The sequence below is a fragment of the Oncorhynchus kisutch genome, linkage group LG7, assembly GCF_002021735.2.
Source record: "Oncorhynchus kisutch isolate 150728-3 linkage group LG7, Okis_V2, whole genome shotgun sequence".
Classification (NCBI taxonomy): domain Eukaryota; kingdom Metazoa; phylum Chordata; class Actinopteri; order Salmoniformes; family Salmonidae; genus Oncorhynchus; species Oncorhynchus kisutch.
In genome coordinates, this window is record NC_034180.2 from 14789040 (window position 1) to 14803844 (window position 14805).

At 43.4% G+C, this 14805-nt stretch overlaps 1 protein-coding gene across 2 annotated transcripts in view; it reads right to left on the bottom strand.

Annotated features, from left to right (window-relative positions):
- LOC109882861 (protein Smaug homolog 1) overlaps positions 1-14805 on the bottom strand; it is a 101015-nt gene that overhangs the window by 19099 nt on the left and 67111 nt on the right. Inside the window, exons 4-9 of one of the 2 annotated variants that reach the window (XM_020474951.2) lie at positions 12123-12458; positions 5438-5547; positions 4977-5063; positions 3215-3470; positions 2439-2524; positions 1169-1287 (exon numbers count right to left, since the gene is read on the bottom strand). In XM_020474951.2, coding sequence (XP_020330540.1) covers positions 1169-1287; positions 2439-2524; positions 3215-3470; positions 4977-5063; positions 5438-5547; positions 12123-12458 — 994 coding nt within the window. The remainder of the gene's footprint in view (positions 1-1168; positions 1288-2438; positions 2525-3214; positions 3471-4976; positions 5064-5437; positions 5548-12122; positions 12459-14805) is intronic. The other variant, XM_020474952.2, reaches the window with a different exon arrangement.

The following is a 14805-nucleotide window of genomic DNA, read 5'->3' on the forward strand; positions in this document are numbered from 1 at the left end:
GGGAATTCATTTTTCTGTCGATGATAGCAAGCTACTTTACAGTTTGGGAGGAGGTTTTGATGTTGGTGTGCTGTGCCTTTTTTTCTCCACACATAGTGTTGTGTTCCTTCCAAACAACTCAACTGTAGTTTAATCTGAGATGCTAGCGTGTTCCAGAGATTTCTGTAAGTCTTTAGCTGACACTCTAGGATTCTTCTTAACCTCATTGAACATTCAATACATATACAATACATATGGGTTCACATACTTTTTTTGTATATACACTACCGTTCAAAAGTGAAGAGGAGACTCCGGGTTGCTGGCTCTCTAAGCAGAGTTTCTCTGTCCAGTGTCTGTGTACTTTTACCCATCTTAATCTTTTCTTTTTATTGGCCAGTCTGAGATGTGGCTTTTTCTTTGCAACTCTGCCTAGAAGGCCAGCATCCCGGAGTCTCCCCTTCACTGTTGACGTTGAGACTGGTGTTTTGCGGGTACTATTTAATGAAGCTGCCAGTCTCAAACTAGACACTCCAATGTACTTGTCCTCTTGCTCAGTTGTGCACCGGGGCCTCCCACTCCTCTTTCTATTCTGGTTAGAGCCCATTTGTGCTGTTCTGTGAAGGGAGTAGTACACAGCATTGTACCAGATCTTCAGTTTCTTGGCAATTTCTCACATAGAATAGCCTTAATTTCTCAGAACAAGAATAGAGTGACGAGTTTCAGAAGAAAGTGATTTGTTTCTGGCCATTTTGAGCCTGCAATCGAACTCATAAATGCTTATGCTCCAGATACTCAACTAGTCTAAAGAAGGACAGTTTTATTGCTTCTTTAAAAATCCAGATGACAGTTTTCAGCTGTGCTAACATAATTGCAGAAGGGTTTTCTAATGATCAATTAGCCTGTTAAAATGATACACTTGGATTAGCTAACACAACGTGCCATTGGAACACAGGAGTGATGGTTGCTGATAATGGGCCTCTGTACGCCGGTGTATATATTCCATAAAAAATCTGCTGTTTCCAGCTACAATAGTCATTTAGTCAATAGTCAATTTGATGTTATTTTAATGGACAAAAAAGGTGGTTTTCTTTCAAAAACAATGACCCTAAACTTTTGAATGGTAGTGTATACATATCTCTGTCTATGTGTATCCATGTGTGTGTGTGTGTGTGTGTGGGGTCTAATCTACCTCCTCTGCGCCCGGTAGCCCGCCATGTCCAGGAGAGTCTTCCTGGGGAACGAGCGGAACAGCTTCTGCACCTGCTGTTTCCATGACAACAGCCGCTTCTTCTGTGTCTCAGTGAACGCCTGAGGGAGGAGAGGGGAAAGGAGAGGTTGCAGGGCCAAAGAGTAGGAGAAAGACCATGACTTAGGGTTTTGCAGTTCAGCTTTGTTAGTTTATTTTGATTTTTTATGGCCCCACTACACTAGAAATATACTGAACAAAAATATAAAACGCAACATGTAGTGAGCTGAAATAAAATATCCCAGAAATTCTCCATATACACAAAGTGTATTTCTTTAAAATATAGCACAAATTTGTTTACATCCCTGTTAATGAGTATTTATCCTTTGCCAAGATAATCCATCCACCTGACAGGCGTGGCATATCAAGAAGTTGATTAAACAGCATGATCATTACACAGTACAAACGACTGATGGTGACAATAAAAGGCCACTCTAAAATGTGCAGTTTTGTCACACAAACACAATGCCACAGATGTCTCAAGTTGAGGGAGCATGCAATTGGCATGCTGACTGCAGGAATGTACACCACAGCTGTTGCCAGAGATTTGAATGTTCATTTCTTTTTGTTTTACAGAATTTGACAGTACGTCCAACCCGGCCTCATAACCACAGGCCATGTGTAAGTAACCATGCCAGCCCAGGACCTCCACATCCAGCTTCTTCACCTGCGGGATCGTTTGAGACCAGTCACTCGGACAGCTGATGAAACTGAAGAGTATTTCTGTATAAATAAAGCCCTTTTGTGGAGAAAAACACATTCTGATTGTCTGGGCTTGCTCCCGGCGCCCAAGTGGGTGGGTCTATCCCCTCCCAGGCCCACCCATGGCTGTGCCCTTGCACAGTCATGTGAAATCCATAGATTAGGGCCTAATGAATTTATTTCAATTGACTAATTTCCTTATATGAACTGTAACACAGTAAAAGCGTTGAAATGGCTGCGTGTTGCGCTTACATTTTTGTTCAGTATACCTTTGTATTTTTTTACAATTTCCAATATCCAGCTTTCACACTTGAGCTGATACAGAATGTAATATATGTCTAAAATACTGTGAGGTTATGAACACACACACACAAAGGCAGAGTCAGTTTCCCCTTGAAATGTAGATGACAACTGCTGCTCTAATGTGAAACATTCACCCATTATATAAATAAGGGTCTGAAGAAGTGTATTCAGAAAAGTATTCTCTCTCTCTCTCTCTCTGTGTGTGTACCTCATGCAGAAGGCACTTGTCAATGAGCTGCATATAGGAGCTGATGTTCTCTTCATCTGGCCTGGACACCAGGAGCTGTGTGCAAACTGGATAGAGAGGAGGGAGAGAAGGGGGAAAGGGAGGACAAAAAAAGGGAGGAGAGAGGGTAGAAAAAGAAAGAAAAAGAGAGCGGGTGAATTACTTTCCCCAAAGCAGGGGGATTTAAGGACACAGGGTTTGAGCAAGGGGAAACGTGGTCACACTGATATCCATATTCCACATTTCTTCCAAAATGTCCACTGTTTGTTCAGTACATAGCACTGAGGTGGTTAGGGAGAGGAAGGGAAGTCTATGGGAAGTCAAGAAAACAAAACGCCCACATACTAGAATTAAGCAATTAGGCCCGATGGTATGGTATATGGCCAATATACAATGGCTAAGGGCTGTCTTACAATTGTTTATTTTAGTATGTTTTTCATTAATCCGTTTTTGATAGTCAAATAAAATGTTAAATCGCTTTCAGTCTCCTAATGCCCAAAAACAAGTAAACGCAAAAAGTTGTGTTTTGTATCATCATCATGAAACCTTTCCAGAAGTCAACACTATTAGGAAAAATTATAATATTTGGGACCATATGGTGGACTAATGAAAAATATGAAAATGGTTTTGAAGTTAAATAGTGACCACATTGTGACACCAGGTGTTTGGTTTTCTTTCTGTGCAGTCTATCACACAAATGTGACGTGCGAGTGACAACGACAACTTAACTTCCCAATCTATGGGACTAGATCCTCTACCTTTGCCCATGACGCGAGTGAACTGGCCGGGGATGTCCCCCTCGGCAATGAGGGTAGCCCCCGTCTCCCCTTCCCCTCCTCCGGGGGCCAGGTGAGAACCCGGGGCGGCGCTGCTCTTCCCCTCAAGGCTCAACAGGGGTTGCTGTGTGGTCGAGGAGGGCAACGACTCGTCGCTGGCCACAGCCTTGATGGGTGTCAGGATCATCTGGTGGAGCTCGGCAAGAGGGGCGCGCAGGTTACCCCCTTCCAACACGTCCTGGGAAAGGAGAGAGAAAATTAAAGGGAAAGAGAATGTGAGAGAGAGAAAAGGAAGGAGAAGGAAACAAAGTGATAGAAGGAGAGAGAATTAAGGAATGGGAGCAAGAGAGGGAAGGTCACAAAGGGGTACAGTAAAGATGAAGTGAAAGAGAGGAGAGCAGGGGAGGAGGAGATATAGCAGAGAGAAGGGAGAAAGGAAATTAGTCAGCATGATCTATAATGAAGGTGCTTCTTTAACATCAAAGAGACATAGGGTACCAAACAGTTCCGGACCGTTACAGTAAGGAAAACAAATACTCATAGCCCAGAGGGGGATCATTCTAGAAGTCTCCGTCAGTCCTTTCTACAACAGCGGCTGTCAGGCGGCGGGATATTTTGGACATGAAAGGGAGGAAACGCTCTCCGACCTCATCAGCAAAAATACACACATTTCACTACTATCCTGTCCGGTCTGCCTGCATCCCAAATGACATCCTATTCCCTATACAGTGCACTACTTTTGACCAGTGCTCCACTAATTTTGACTCTGGTCAAAAGTAGTTCACTATAGGGAATAGGGTGCCATTTTGGATGCATGCTCTGTGTCCCCTGTCCAGTACTGCTGCTGGTAGTCAAATCCATATCTGAGCCCTTAACGTGAGTGGCAAGCAAGCGCATAAAAACTTGAAATACCAAGCAACAGGTGTCTTGTTTCACCCCCAAACCATACAAATGTAGCGCAGAAGCACATTTTTGAATGAAGAGCCCCTGGTGAAAATTTAGAAAATTTAGAATTTAGAAGGCCCTATAAGAGAAGACACCCCGCTGGGACCTTGACAGCCATTGTCCGAGACCCTTATAGAGACAGGGCTCAGACGTTATCTTCCTGGATAAGTGGACTCTCTCTAGTCGAAAAAGTGTATTTTCTCTACCTGTGTCCTCTTCATCTGTACTGATCTAAAATAACTGACAGGTGAGCAAGCCATCAAATGAAGAGCTACCGTGGCTGTGTCTAAAAACATTACTAGCAGTCGAATCTTTGCTTCCTCCAGCTCGTTTCCTCAATTCCTTTTACCTCCCTCTCGAAGAGAAATGGAAGGATCCAAGGTCTCTCACTTGGCCCTCTTCCTCATGACTAGACAGCTAGTCAGGTTCAGACATACTGTACTGTTTTTCCCTGTCAAGTCTTTTCCACTCAGCACAGACGAAGAGAGGAAAAAGAAAAAGAGCAACTGCCCAAACTTCAGTTGACCGATCCTTTAGACAGGAAGTGAATCGCTGACCCCAATTGTCTGTCTCCCAAATTGACCCTGACTGTCACAGATCTGAGAGGATTTGACAGGTGTAAAGCAATATGGTAATATTGCTCATTTAACCATATTACTTATACCTATCAAATGTTCTTAGATTTCAATAAGTGCAGAGGGAGAAGGTTTCAGGGGTTGATTTGGGATTGGGCCTCTACATTGTAGACGCTTCGTGACAACTTACTCAACCTAAGAAGTTGACAGCTTGCACCACTGACCTTCTCTAGGCAGCGCAGCATGTTCTGGCGCTCCTTCAGTTTGTGGATGCTGATGACTATCTTGTGGCGCGCCCCTTTGGTGACATTCTGCAGAAAATGAATATAATTTCACTCTTTCAACATTCCTTCACCACAAACACACACCAACGACAAGTTAAAGAAATACATAATGAAAAGGGTAATTAATCAACGTGTTCAACTGAACATTTCTGAATCATTTTACTTAAAGCCTCCCATTAAAAAAAGAATACTACTTTAGAACTTGTTATAAGCATGAATGAGCCTTTATAACATCCTGTTACAACTCTTACAATACCGGTTCTTGTCTATCAGCTCTTTGAGGAAGACGACATAAGTACAGTACTAGAAACTGGAGACAGACTTTCACTACCGTAACAATTCCTTAAAATTGCCTTTATGCTCCTAGTAAGTTTCCTTAGGTATTCCTTGTTGCTACTGACCTGTGATTCTAGCTGTTGTTCGGTCAGTGACATCATCTCGTCGTACGTCATGGTGGAGAATAGTGCCGCATACTTGTGGAGACGGAGGCTTTTCAGCCAGGCCGGCACATCTGTAGGCACACACGTCAGACAAATGTCTTAGGCACAGCTGTAGTAAGTCAATGTAACAACACTGATATGAGTGTCCTTTCTGACATTCCCTCTCACCATTAAAACTCTCCTAGTGTCTCAGACTCCGTCCCAAATAGCATCCTATTCCCTATTTAGTGGATTACTTTGGACCTGGGCCCATAGGGACTTATCACTTCAACTCTTATCCTTCAAGTCAAAGCCGTGATGTAAAACACTGAGACCATGACCCTTTTTGACCTCCTCAGATCGCTAGCTAAGGAGTTTTGGTTCTATCGTTAGCTTTGTATGTTATGTGGTGAGTGTGAATGTCAATTACCTTAGAAGCATTTTATTTTACTGCTTTAAATCACATTTCATTGTTACAGCATAATGTATTGGTAACACAGTACTTTAACGGTGTACGTCACACTTAGATGCAAACACCAGGCTCTAAACAAAGCCTAAAATGGCCTTCCTTTCTACTAGAAAAGGGCAAAAACATTGACCCCAAGCAAAGGCAAACAATACCAGAAACCTCCACTGTTAGCTGGTTGTACCATTCATGCTCGTGTTCACAAAGTTTCGGAGTAGGAGTGCTGATATAGGATCAGTTTTGCCTTTTAGACTGTAATGAATAAGAGTATATGGATTAGATCGGCACTCCTAGTCAGAGATACAGTCTGAATAGGAGCCCAGATGCTTAGGACTGCTTATGCAAACTTGTGCATATTGGTAATGGTTCAAGGTTATACGGGGTACACTAGGAACCAGATGTCACTGTATCTGTGTCCTGAGACTGCGCATGCAACAGGGTCTTCTAGAAAGCCACCCTATAAAGGCAACATCAGAGACCGATAAGAGCATGTACGCTCCTGTCCTGACAGTACTCTGTCGTCGCGTGGTCTAGTCAAGCCATATTGGAGCCCTTAACATGAGCGGTGGTGGCGCATAACTTAAAATACCAAGCAACGGGGGTCTTGTTTCCTAATTGCCCCATTCACTCAAGTGCTTGCACAGACAAGATGCGGGGGCCAACCAAACCAACCAATCAAAACTTGGCCCAGAAGTCACCAGGTACAGTATTCGTACCGAACCGTTAGGTATGGGGGCCTCGGTTCAGTCTGCACTGTGAACCCGAATGAATACATTAAAAAAAGGAACAAAATGAAAAACACTAGGTCTATAGGCTATGCCTACGCTGTATTGTAGGCCTATGTTTGTTCAGTAAATCTGAACTGAAAAAAACATTTCAGAATATTCCATTAAAACAACTAGAGCCAATGCTCACGTTGTAATCAAAGTTAAAATCTGAATTGGCACATTTCAAACTGTCCATTTGTGAGGCGCAGCAGGGAACTTAGTTCTGTCTGATGGCGATTGGTGGGTTTGATAAACCAGAATTCGAGGAGAGTTGTGAGAGTTGTGAATAAAACGTTAACAGTATGTCGCCACGCTCAACGAGAATTATTTTTGCAGTTGCCAACACATGTACAAAGCATTAGGATCATCTTCCTAAAATTGAGTTGCCCCTTTGCCCTCAGAACAGCCTCAATTCATTGGGGCATGCACTCGACAAGGTGTTGAAAACGTTCCACAGGCCCATGATGACTCCATTGCTTCCCACAGTTGTGTCAAGTTGGCTGGATGTCCTTTGGGTGGTGGACCATTCTTGATTCACACGGGAAACTGTTGAGCGTGAAAACCCCAGCAGCATTGCAGTTCTTGACACACTCAAACCGGTGCGCACCTACTACCAAGTACAAAAATGTATCCACTCATTACTGCAAGTCGCTCTGGATAAGCTAAATGACTAAAATGTAAATCCCCCTTTCAAAAGACAACTCTTTTGTCTTGCCCATTCACACTCTGAATGGTAATAGTCTCAAGGCAATTCCTTCTTTAACCGGTCTCCTGGATGGATTTACCAAGTGACATCAATACAGAATCATATACTGACCAGGTGAAAGTTATGTCCTGGAAAGATGTTTTGAACACTCTGTGTAATGTTGACACATTTACGCCGACGTCACCCCAGTATACAAGAGCAAGACGGAAACGCAAAGAAACACCACAACAACGTCTCCCCTCTACATTCAAGCAACCCTTGACAGCAGATTCTGACCGGTCTAAAGAAATTACAAGAGCAGGCTATGTTTATATATTTTTGTATCTGAAATGAGAATAGGGTGTTTCCGCACCTCGTGAAAGTGATCGAGCCATGTTATGAACTTTACTCTTGCATCCATTTCAGCAAACAAGTAGTACCCACTTTATATAAGCAGGCCAAAGATTTCAATTAATTGGCCAATGCACCCTGTGTTGCACTTACTTAACTTGTTGAATCTAGGGGTCTTTAAAAAAAAAAAAAAAAAATAACGTTCCCAAAGTAAACGGGCTATTTTTCAGGACCAGAAAATAGAATATGCATATAATTGACAGCTTATGATAGAAAACTCTAAAGTTTCCAAAACTGTAAAGATATTGTCTATGAGTGTAACAGAACTGATATTGCAGGCAAAAGAATGAGAAAAATCCAATCAGGAACGCAGCGGTTTCTAAATAAGAGTCCCTTTCTATGCTTCCCTATTGAGCAGTGAATGGGACATCAACGAGATTCCTTTTTCTATGGCTTCCTTAATGTGTCTAGTATCACAAGACATAGTTTCAGGCTTTTATTTTGAAAAATGAGCCTGAGCGACAACATTGCGTCAGTGTCCACCTGATGGCTCTTGTGTATTTCTCGCGCAAAAGACAGAGTTAGCCATTTTTCCACCCGGTCTTACTGAAAAAAGCTCTGTCCCGGTTGATATATTATCAAATAGATATTTGAAAAACACCTTTAGGATTGATTATAAACAACGTTTGCCATGTTTCTGTAGATATCATGGAGCTAATTTGGAATATTTTTCGGCGTTGTCGTGACCGCAATTTCCGGTCGTTTTCTCAGCCAAACCTGAAGAACTAACGAATTTTTGGCTACAAAAATATTTTTTTGCTGGAAAAAAGGAACATTTGCTATCTAACTGGGAGTCTCGTGAGTGAAAACATCCGAAGCTCATCAAAGGTAAACAATTTAATTTGATTGCTTTTCGTGACCAGATTGCCTGCTGCTAGCTAGGCATAATGCTATGCTAGGCTATCGATAAACTTACACAAATGCTTGCCTTGCTTTGGCTGTAAAGCATATTTTCAAAATATGAGATGACAGGGGGATTAACAAAAGGCTAAGCTGTGTTTGAATATATTTCACTTGTGATTTCATGAATATGAATATTTTCTAATAAGATTTTTTGTCCGTTGCGTTATGCTACTTAGTGTCAGTTGATGACAATTCTCCCGGATCCGGGATGGGTAATTACTTAAGAGACAGCCCACATGACTGGAAAAAAATCCACTTGAACGGCCCTCAAACTGGTAATTACTAGTCAGAAACTATCATCCTGAGCACCCACGTCTCCGACATGGTGACCCCTGACGTCACCTACCAAGGAAATAGCTTCTATAACAGTATTTTTGGCAGTTAAATGCAACAAAACATTATTGATAAATAGCAATCTACACTGAACAGAAATATGAACGCAACATGTAAAGTGTTAGTCCCATGTTTCATGAGCTGAAATAAAAAATCTCAGAAATGTTCCATATTTCTTTCAAATTTTGTGCACAAATTTGTTTATATCCCTGTTAGCGAGCATTTCTCCTTTGACTAGATAATCCATCCACTGACAGGAGTGGCATATCAAGAAGCTGATTAAACAGCATGATCATTACACAGGTGCACCTTGTGCTGGGGACAATAAAAGGCCACTCAAATGTGTAGCTTTGTCACACAATGCCACATAAGTTATGGGAGCTAGAGAAATGTCCACCAGAGCTGTTGCCAGAGAATTTAAATGTTAATTTCTCTACCATAAGCCGCCTCCAACTGTTTTAGAGAATTTGGCAGTACGTCCAACCAGCCTCACAACCGCAGACCATGTGTATTGTGTCGTATGGGCGAACGGTTTCCTGATGTTAACGTTGTGAACAGAGTGCCCCATGGTGGCAGTGGGGTTATGGTATGGAAAGGCATAAGCTACGGACAACAAACACAATTGCATTTCATCGATTGCAATTTCAATGCACAGAGATACCGTGATGAGATCCTGAGGTCTATTGTCGTGCCATTCATCCGCTGCAATCACCTCATGTTTCAGCATGATAATGCACAGTCCCATGGCTTGGAAGCTGAACATTTCCCAGTTCTTCCATGGCCTGCATACTCACTAGACATGTCACCCATTGAGCATGTATGGGATGTTCTGGATCTACGTGTACGACAGCGTGTTACAGTTCCCAGTACACATTGTACCGGTACCCCCTGTATATAGCCTCGCTGTGAACTGTGTGTGCAAGCCGGTGATCAGGGGTGTATTCATTCTGCTAATTCTGTTGCAAAATATTTCTTAACAAGGAAGCAAACGGAAGAAAGTGGGCAGGGCCCTATCTGAATTTGTCCAATACCAGAAACTCTTGTTTAAGTTGCAAAACGGAACTGAAACTGTTTGGACTAATGATTGCACACCAGATCAGATGCAGGCGTGTGCAAGGCGGTATTGAATCTGGTATTGAATGTGTCACTGTCTGTCACCTTGATTCCTACAATGTGTCTCTCAAACCTGTACAACTACATTATAAACTTTCATGTGCAGGCCAGGTTGTAGCAAATTCAGGTATCATGTAAACTCAGTAAAAAAAAGAAATGTCCCTTTTTCAGGACCCTGTCTTTCAAAGATAATTGGTAAAAATCCAAATAACTTCACAGGTCTTCATTGTAAAGGGTTTAAACACTGTTTCCCATGCTTGTTCAATGAACCATAAACAATTGATGAACATGCACTTGTGGAACAGTCGTTAAAGACTAAGGCTTACAGACGGTAGGCAATTAAGGTCACAGTTATGAAAACCTATGACACTAAAAGAGGCCTTTATACTGACTATGAAAAACAGCAAAAGAAAGATTCCCAGGGTCCCTGCTCATCTGCATCTGAACGTGCTTTAGGCATGCTGCAAGGAAGCATTAGGACTGCAGATGTGGCCAGGGCAATAAATTGCAATGTCCGTACTGTGAGATGCCTAAGACAGCGCTACAGGGAGACAGGACGGACAGCTGATCGGCCTCGCAGTGGCAGACCACGTGTAACAACACCTGCACAGGATCGGTACATCTGAGCATCACACCTGCGGGACAGGTACAGGATGGCAACAACAACTGCCCGAGTTACACCAGGAACGCCCATTCCCTCCATCAGTGCTCAGACTGTCCATCATAGGCCGAGAGAGGCTGGACTGAGCGGTTGTAGGCCTGTTGTAAAGGCAGGTCCTGAGGCAGGTCCTCACCAGACATCACCGGCAGCAGAAACCCACCATCGCAGGACCAGACAGGACTGGCAAAAAGTGCTCTTCACTGACGAGTCGCGGTTTTGTCTCACCAGGGGTGATGGTCAGATTCACGTTTATCGTTGAGGGAATGAGCGTTACACTGAGGCCTGTACTCTGGAGCAGGATCGATCCGGTCCGTCATGGTCTGGGGCGGTGTGTCACAGCATAATCGGACTGAGCTTGTTGTCGTTGCAGGCAATCTCAACGCTGTGCCTTACAAGGAAGACATCCTCCTCCCTCATGTGGTACCCTTCCTGCAGGCTCATCCTGACATGACCCTCCAGCATGACAATGCCACCAGCCATACTGCTCATTCTGTACATGATTTCTTGCAAGACAGGAATATCAGTGTTCTGCCAAGAGCCCGGATTTCAATCCCATTGAGCACGTCTGGGACCTGTTGGATCGGAGGGTGAGGGCTAGGGCCATTGTCATGTCCGGGAACTTGGAGGTGTCTTGGTGGAAGAGTGGGGTAACATCTAACAGCAAGAACTGGCAAATCTGGTGCAGTCCATGAGGAGGAGATGCACTGCAATACTTAATGCAGCTGGTGGCCACACCAGATACTGACACCAGATAGTTTCTTTGATTTTGACACCCGCTTTGTTCAGGGACACATTATTCCATTTCTGTTAGTCACATGTCTGTGGAACTTGTTCAGTTTATGTCTGTTGTTGGATCTTGTTATGTTCATACAAATATTTACACGTTAAGTTTGCTGAAAATAAACGCAGTTGACAGTGAGAGGACATTTCTTTTTTTGCTGAGTTTAGTAGTATAAACCTATCGATGAGCTGGGTGAATGGAATATGAATGACAGTCATCCAATATAACGTCCTCCTTAATCTTAAACGGCACCGACCACAACTGCTGGAGAGGACATTCTAGAAAACACTTTAACAGTCTCAGACCAGGACACAAATCTCTGTTTCAACTGACATTGATAGACGTGGAATTTTTCATCAATGACTGGATCACTACACTAAATATCTAACAAACTATCAAACGCATTTGGGGGGCAGATGCGGTCAACTCAAAAACAGTTGATGAGGGACATCCTGTGGTGAACACCCTCTAACCCCTAGCCCCCATGGCTGCCTCCTCCATGCTACCCTGTCCGCTACGCATGAGAGCGGTGGAGTACTGAACTCACCCCTCATGCCGCTGCCCTCCTTATGAAATGTGCTCCTGCGGTACAAGCTTCCTCCACAGCATCCTCCTCCTCCTAGACCTGCGTCCTCCAGGTGCTCGCTGCCGCCACTACCCGAAGACGCTACGCTGCTCTGGGGGGAGAGGGGTGCGTGGTGGGGATCGGTGGGGGCCAGCCCCAGCCCTCCTCCTCGGGGCCCGCGCAGGTCCTCCTGGGAGAGCCAGCCATGACCCAAACCCAAGGAGGAGGAACCGGCCAAGGAGCCATCACTCATCGGGGGGGTAAGGGACACCGAACGCTTCAGGGGACTGTGCTGCCCTCCGCCGCCGCCAAACAGGACTGCAAGACACACACACACAAGAGACAGGGGGGTGGGGGCGGGGAGGCCCAGACAGTTAGAAAGGGGCTCAGTTCTGCTAGGATACTACCATGATAACACACTGTGTTAGTTTGAGAGCTAGTAGGGACATGGACAGACAGGCATGGTGAGGCCCAGACCAGACCTGAGTCTTTAGCCCCCAGCTCAACTTTACTACTGTAACCAATTTACTGATGATTATAATGTCCATTCACAACACACTGTTCTCCCAGCCAGAGGCTTCTGTCTTTCTGTACCCGAGGGAAGTAGGGGTGGTAGGTAGCCTAGTGGTTAAAGCGTTGGGCCAGTAACCGAAGGTAGCTAGATTGAAGAGGCCGCTGAGCACAGTTGGGTCACAGAAAACACAACTTGTCCTATTTATTTTATTTGTCGGAAAAACAAGCAGGCAAGAGAGAGGGGGAGAGACAGACATTTCCCCCTGCTTTTACACCTACACAACAGGTAAACCTTGTATGGCGTCACAGAACATTCCAGAAGTAGCTGGAGTAGGACAATTCCACAGTAACGGAATTATGCGGATTCAGATGTTTCACTTTAAATTGTATGCCAAACAAAAACCATTGATTTCCAACTCTATGCATAATGACTACTTTGAACAATTTACACTGAAAATGTCACAAAAACACATTTACTGGAAGAACTGTGCAGATGCAATGCTTGGTTAAAGAATTACAGTAAAATCTCCTTCAGTTTTGAATTCAACCACGTTTTCTTAAATTTCTGTTATAAATATCTGCTCCGAATTAAGAATCAAAAAGATGTCTGCAGAAAGAATGGGGTGTCAGCTATGACATGAGGCAAGTAGGCTGGTAGTGATGGGGCTCTAGTGAGAGGTAAAAGCATGCTGCATGCTCAAGGATGAAAACATGTATTTTGGAAATTGAACTACAGTTGCTGAAGTGGATTTACTTCTGGTGAAGGAATGACAGTAATGGAATTACATCATGCGTCCCTGATCTATACAGAAATGTATAATTATGGATATTAATATAATTAAATCAATTTAAATCCCACTTTGTAACAACAAAATGTATAAAAAGTCACAAATATAGACTCTTCGCTTTCATTGAACGCCCAATTTGACATGCTCCTATGAACTCCAATTTAGATGGAAATGCCCAGTAGACGGAGCGGGAACGCTGGCTTCGAAGGCAAAAAAATAAGATGTACTGGAGAGAGCTTTATGTGCCCACTGTCCGGCCGGTGTCTGTGTGTGTGTCGCCTGTCAGTCTCTTTCTCCTCCTATATGCGGCACCACTAACTGTGTTAGCCTGGCTATGTATAGGACTTTACGGGCTAGTTTAAAATAGGTGGCCAGCTAACATTACAAGTTCCAGTCCCTAAATATTAGCCATTTTCCTTAAATACAGACTCTCCACAAAGGCTACCTTACATGGGTAAGGGATGGGACGTGGTGCCTGGGATGGCGATAGGGATGTGGGGTGTGGTGGGGTGAGATGGAGACAGAGACAGACGGAGGGGATTGTGTGTAGAAATATTGCATTGTTGAAAAATATTGAGACTTGACCCATTGAAAGATCATTCTCTAGTACTCTATGGTTGGCAGACCCTATGAATATGCCAATAATAGAGTACTATGGTCCAGTCATAAAAATAGAGAATGATCATTCTATGGGTCAAATTTCCATATTTTTCAACACACAATTTCCATTTTGCCATAATCAACAATTCCTTTGTTTATAAACTATATTGAACAATAAAATCTCATTCCTAAACACTTCCTGAGTAGCCTATAACAGCCCTATGACTTAACTGGTATAAATGATTAAATATACAATCAAAATAGAGAGAATTACTTAATTTGGGCATAAAGAAGAAAAACCTTAGCTAGCTCATTTAGCCACTAAATCTCTTCTAACCTAACCACAATAATAAACTGCTCTGGCTGACAGTCAATTAATTTGAAGATTACTAGTGCCACACTCAGTAAGCAAACATTGAGGGAGGTTGCAGATAGAAATGTCCGAATAGAGCTGACATGATTTCTTATTCTACATATCAGAGAGGCATGTTTGTTCTACATAACATATCTCTATCTGAACATTCCAGAAAGTTGTGCACTGCTGAATGCAACCCCAATTCAAACACATTGAGACAATTTATGCTTGATTCTGAAAATGTGGTCGGAGGCTCCGTTTGGAGGGTGTGACGCAATTCAGAGCCTCCAGAGTCACGCAGAGGCCAAATTGAGCTCAGTACCACATCGTCGTGCGCCTCAGAAATGTTGCAACAATGCGGAGGGCTCCGTATAGCTCTGCCTTGACATAATTGGTTGATGGTAGATGG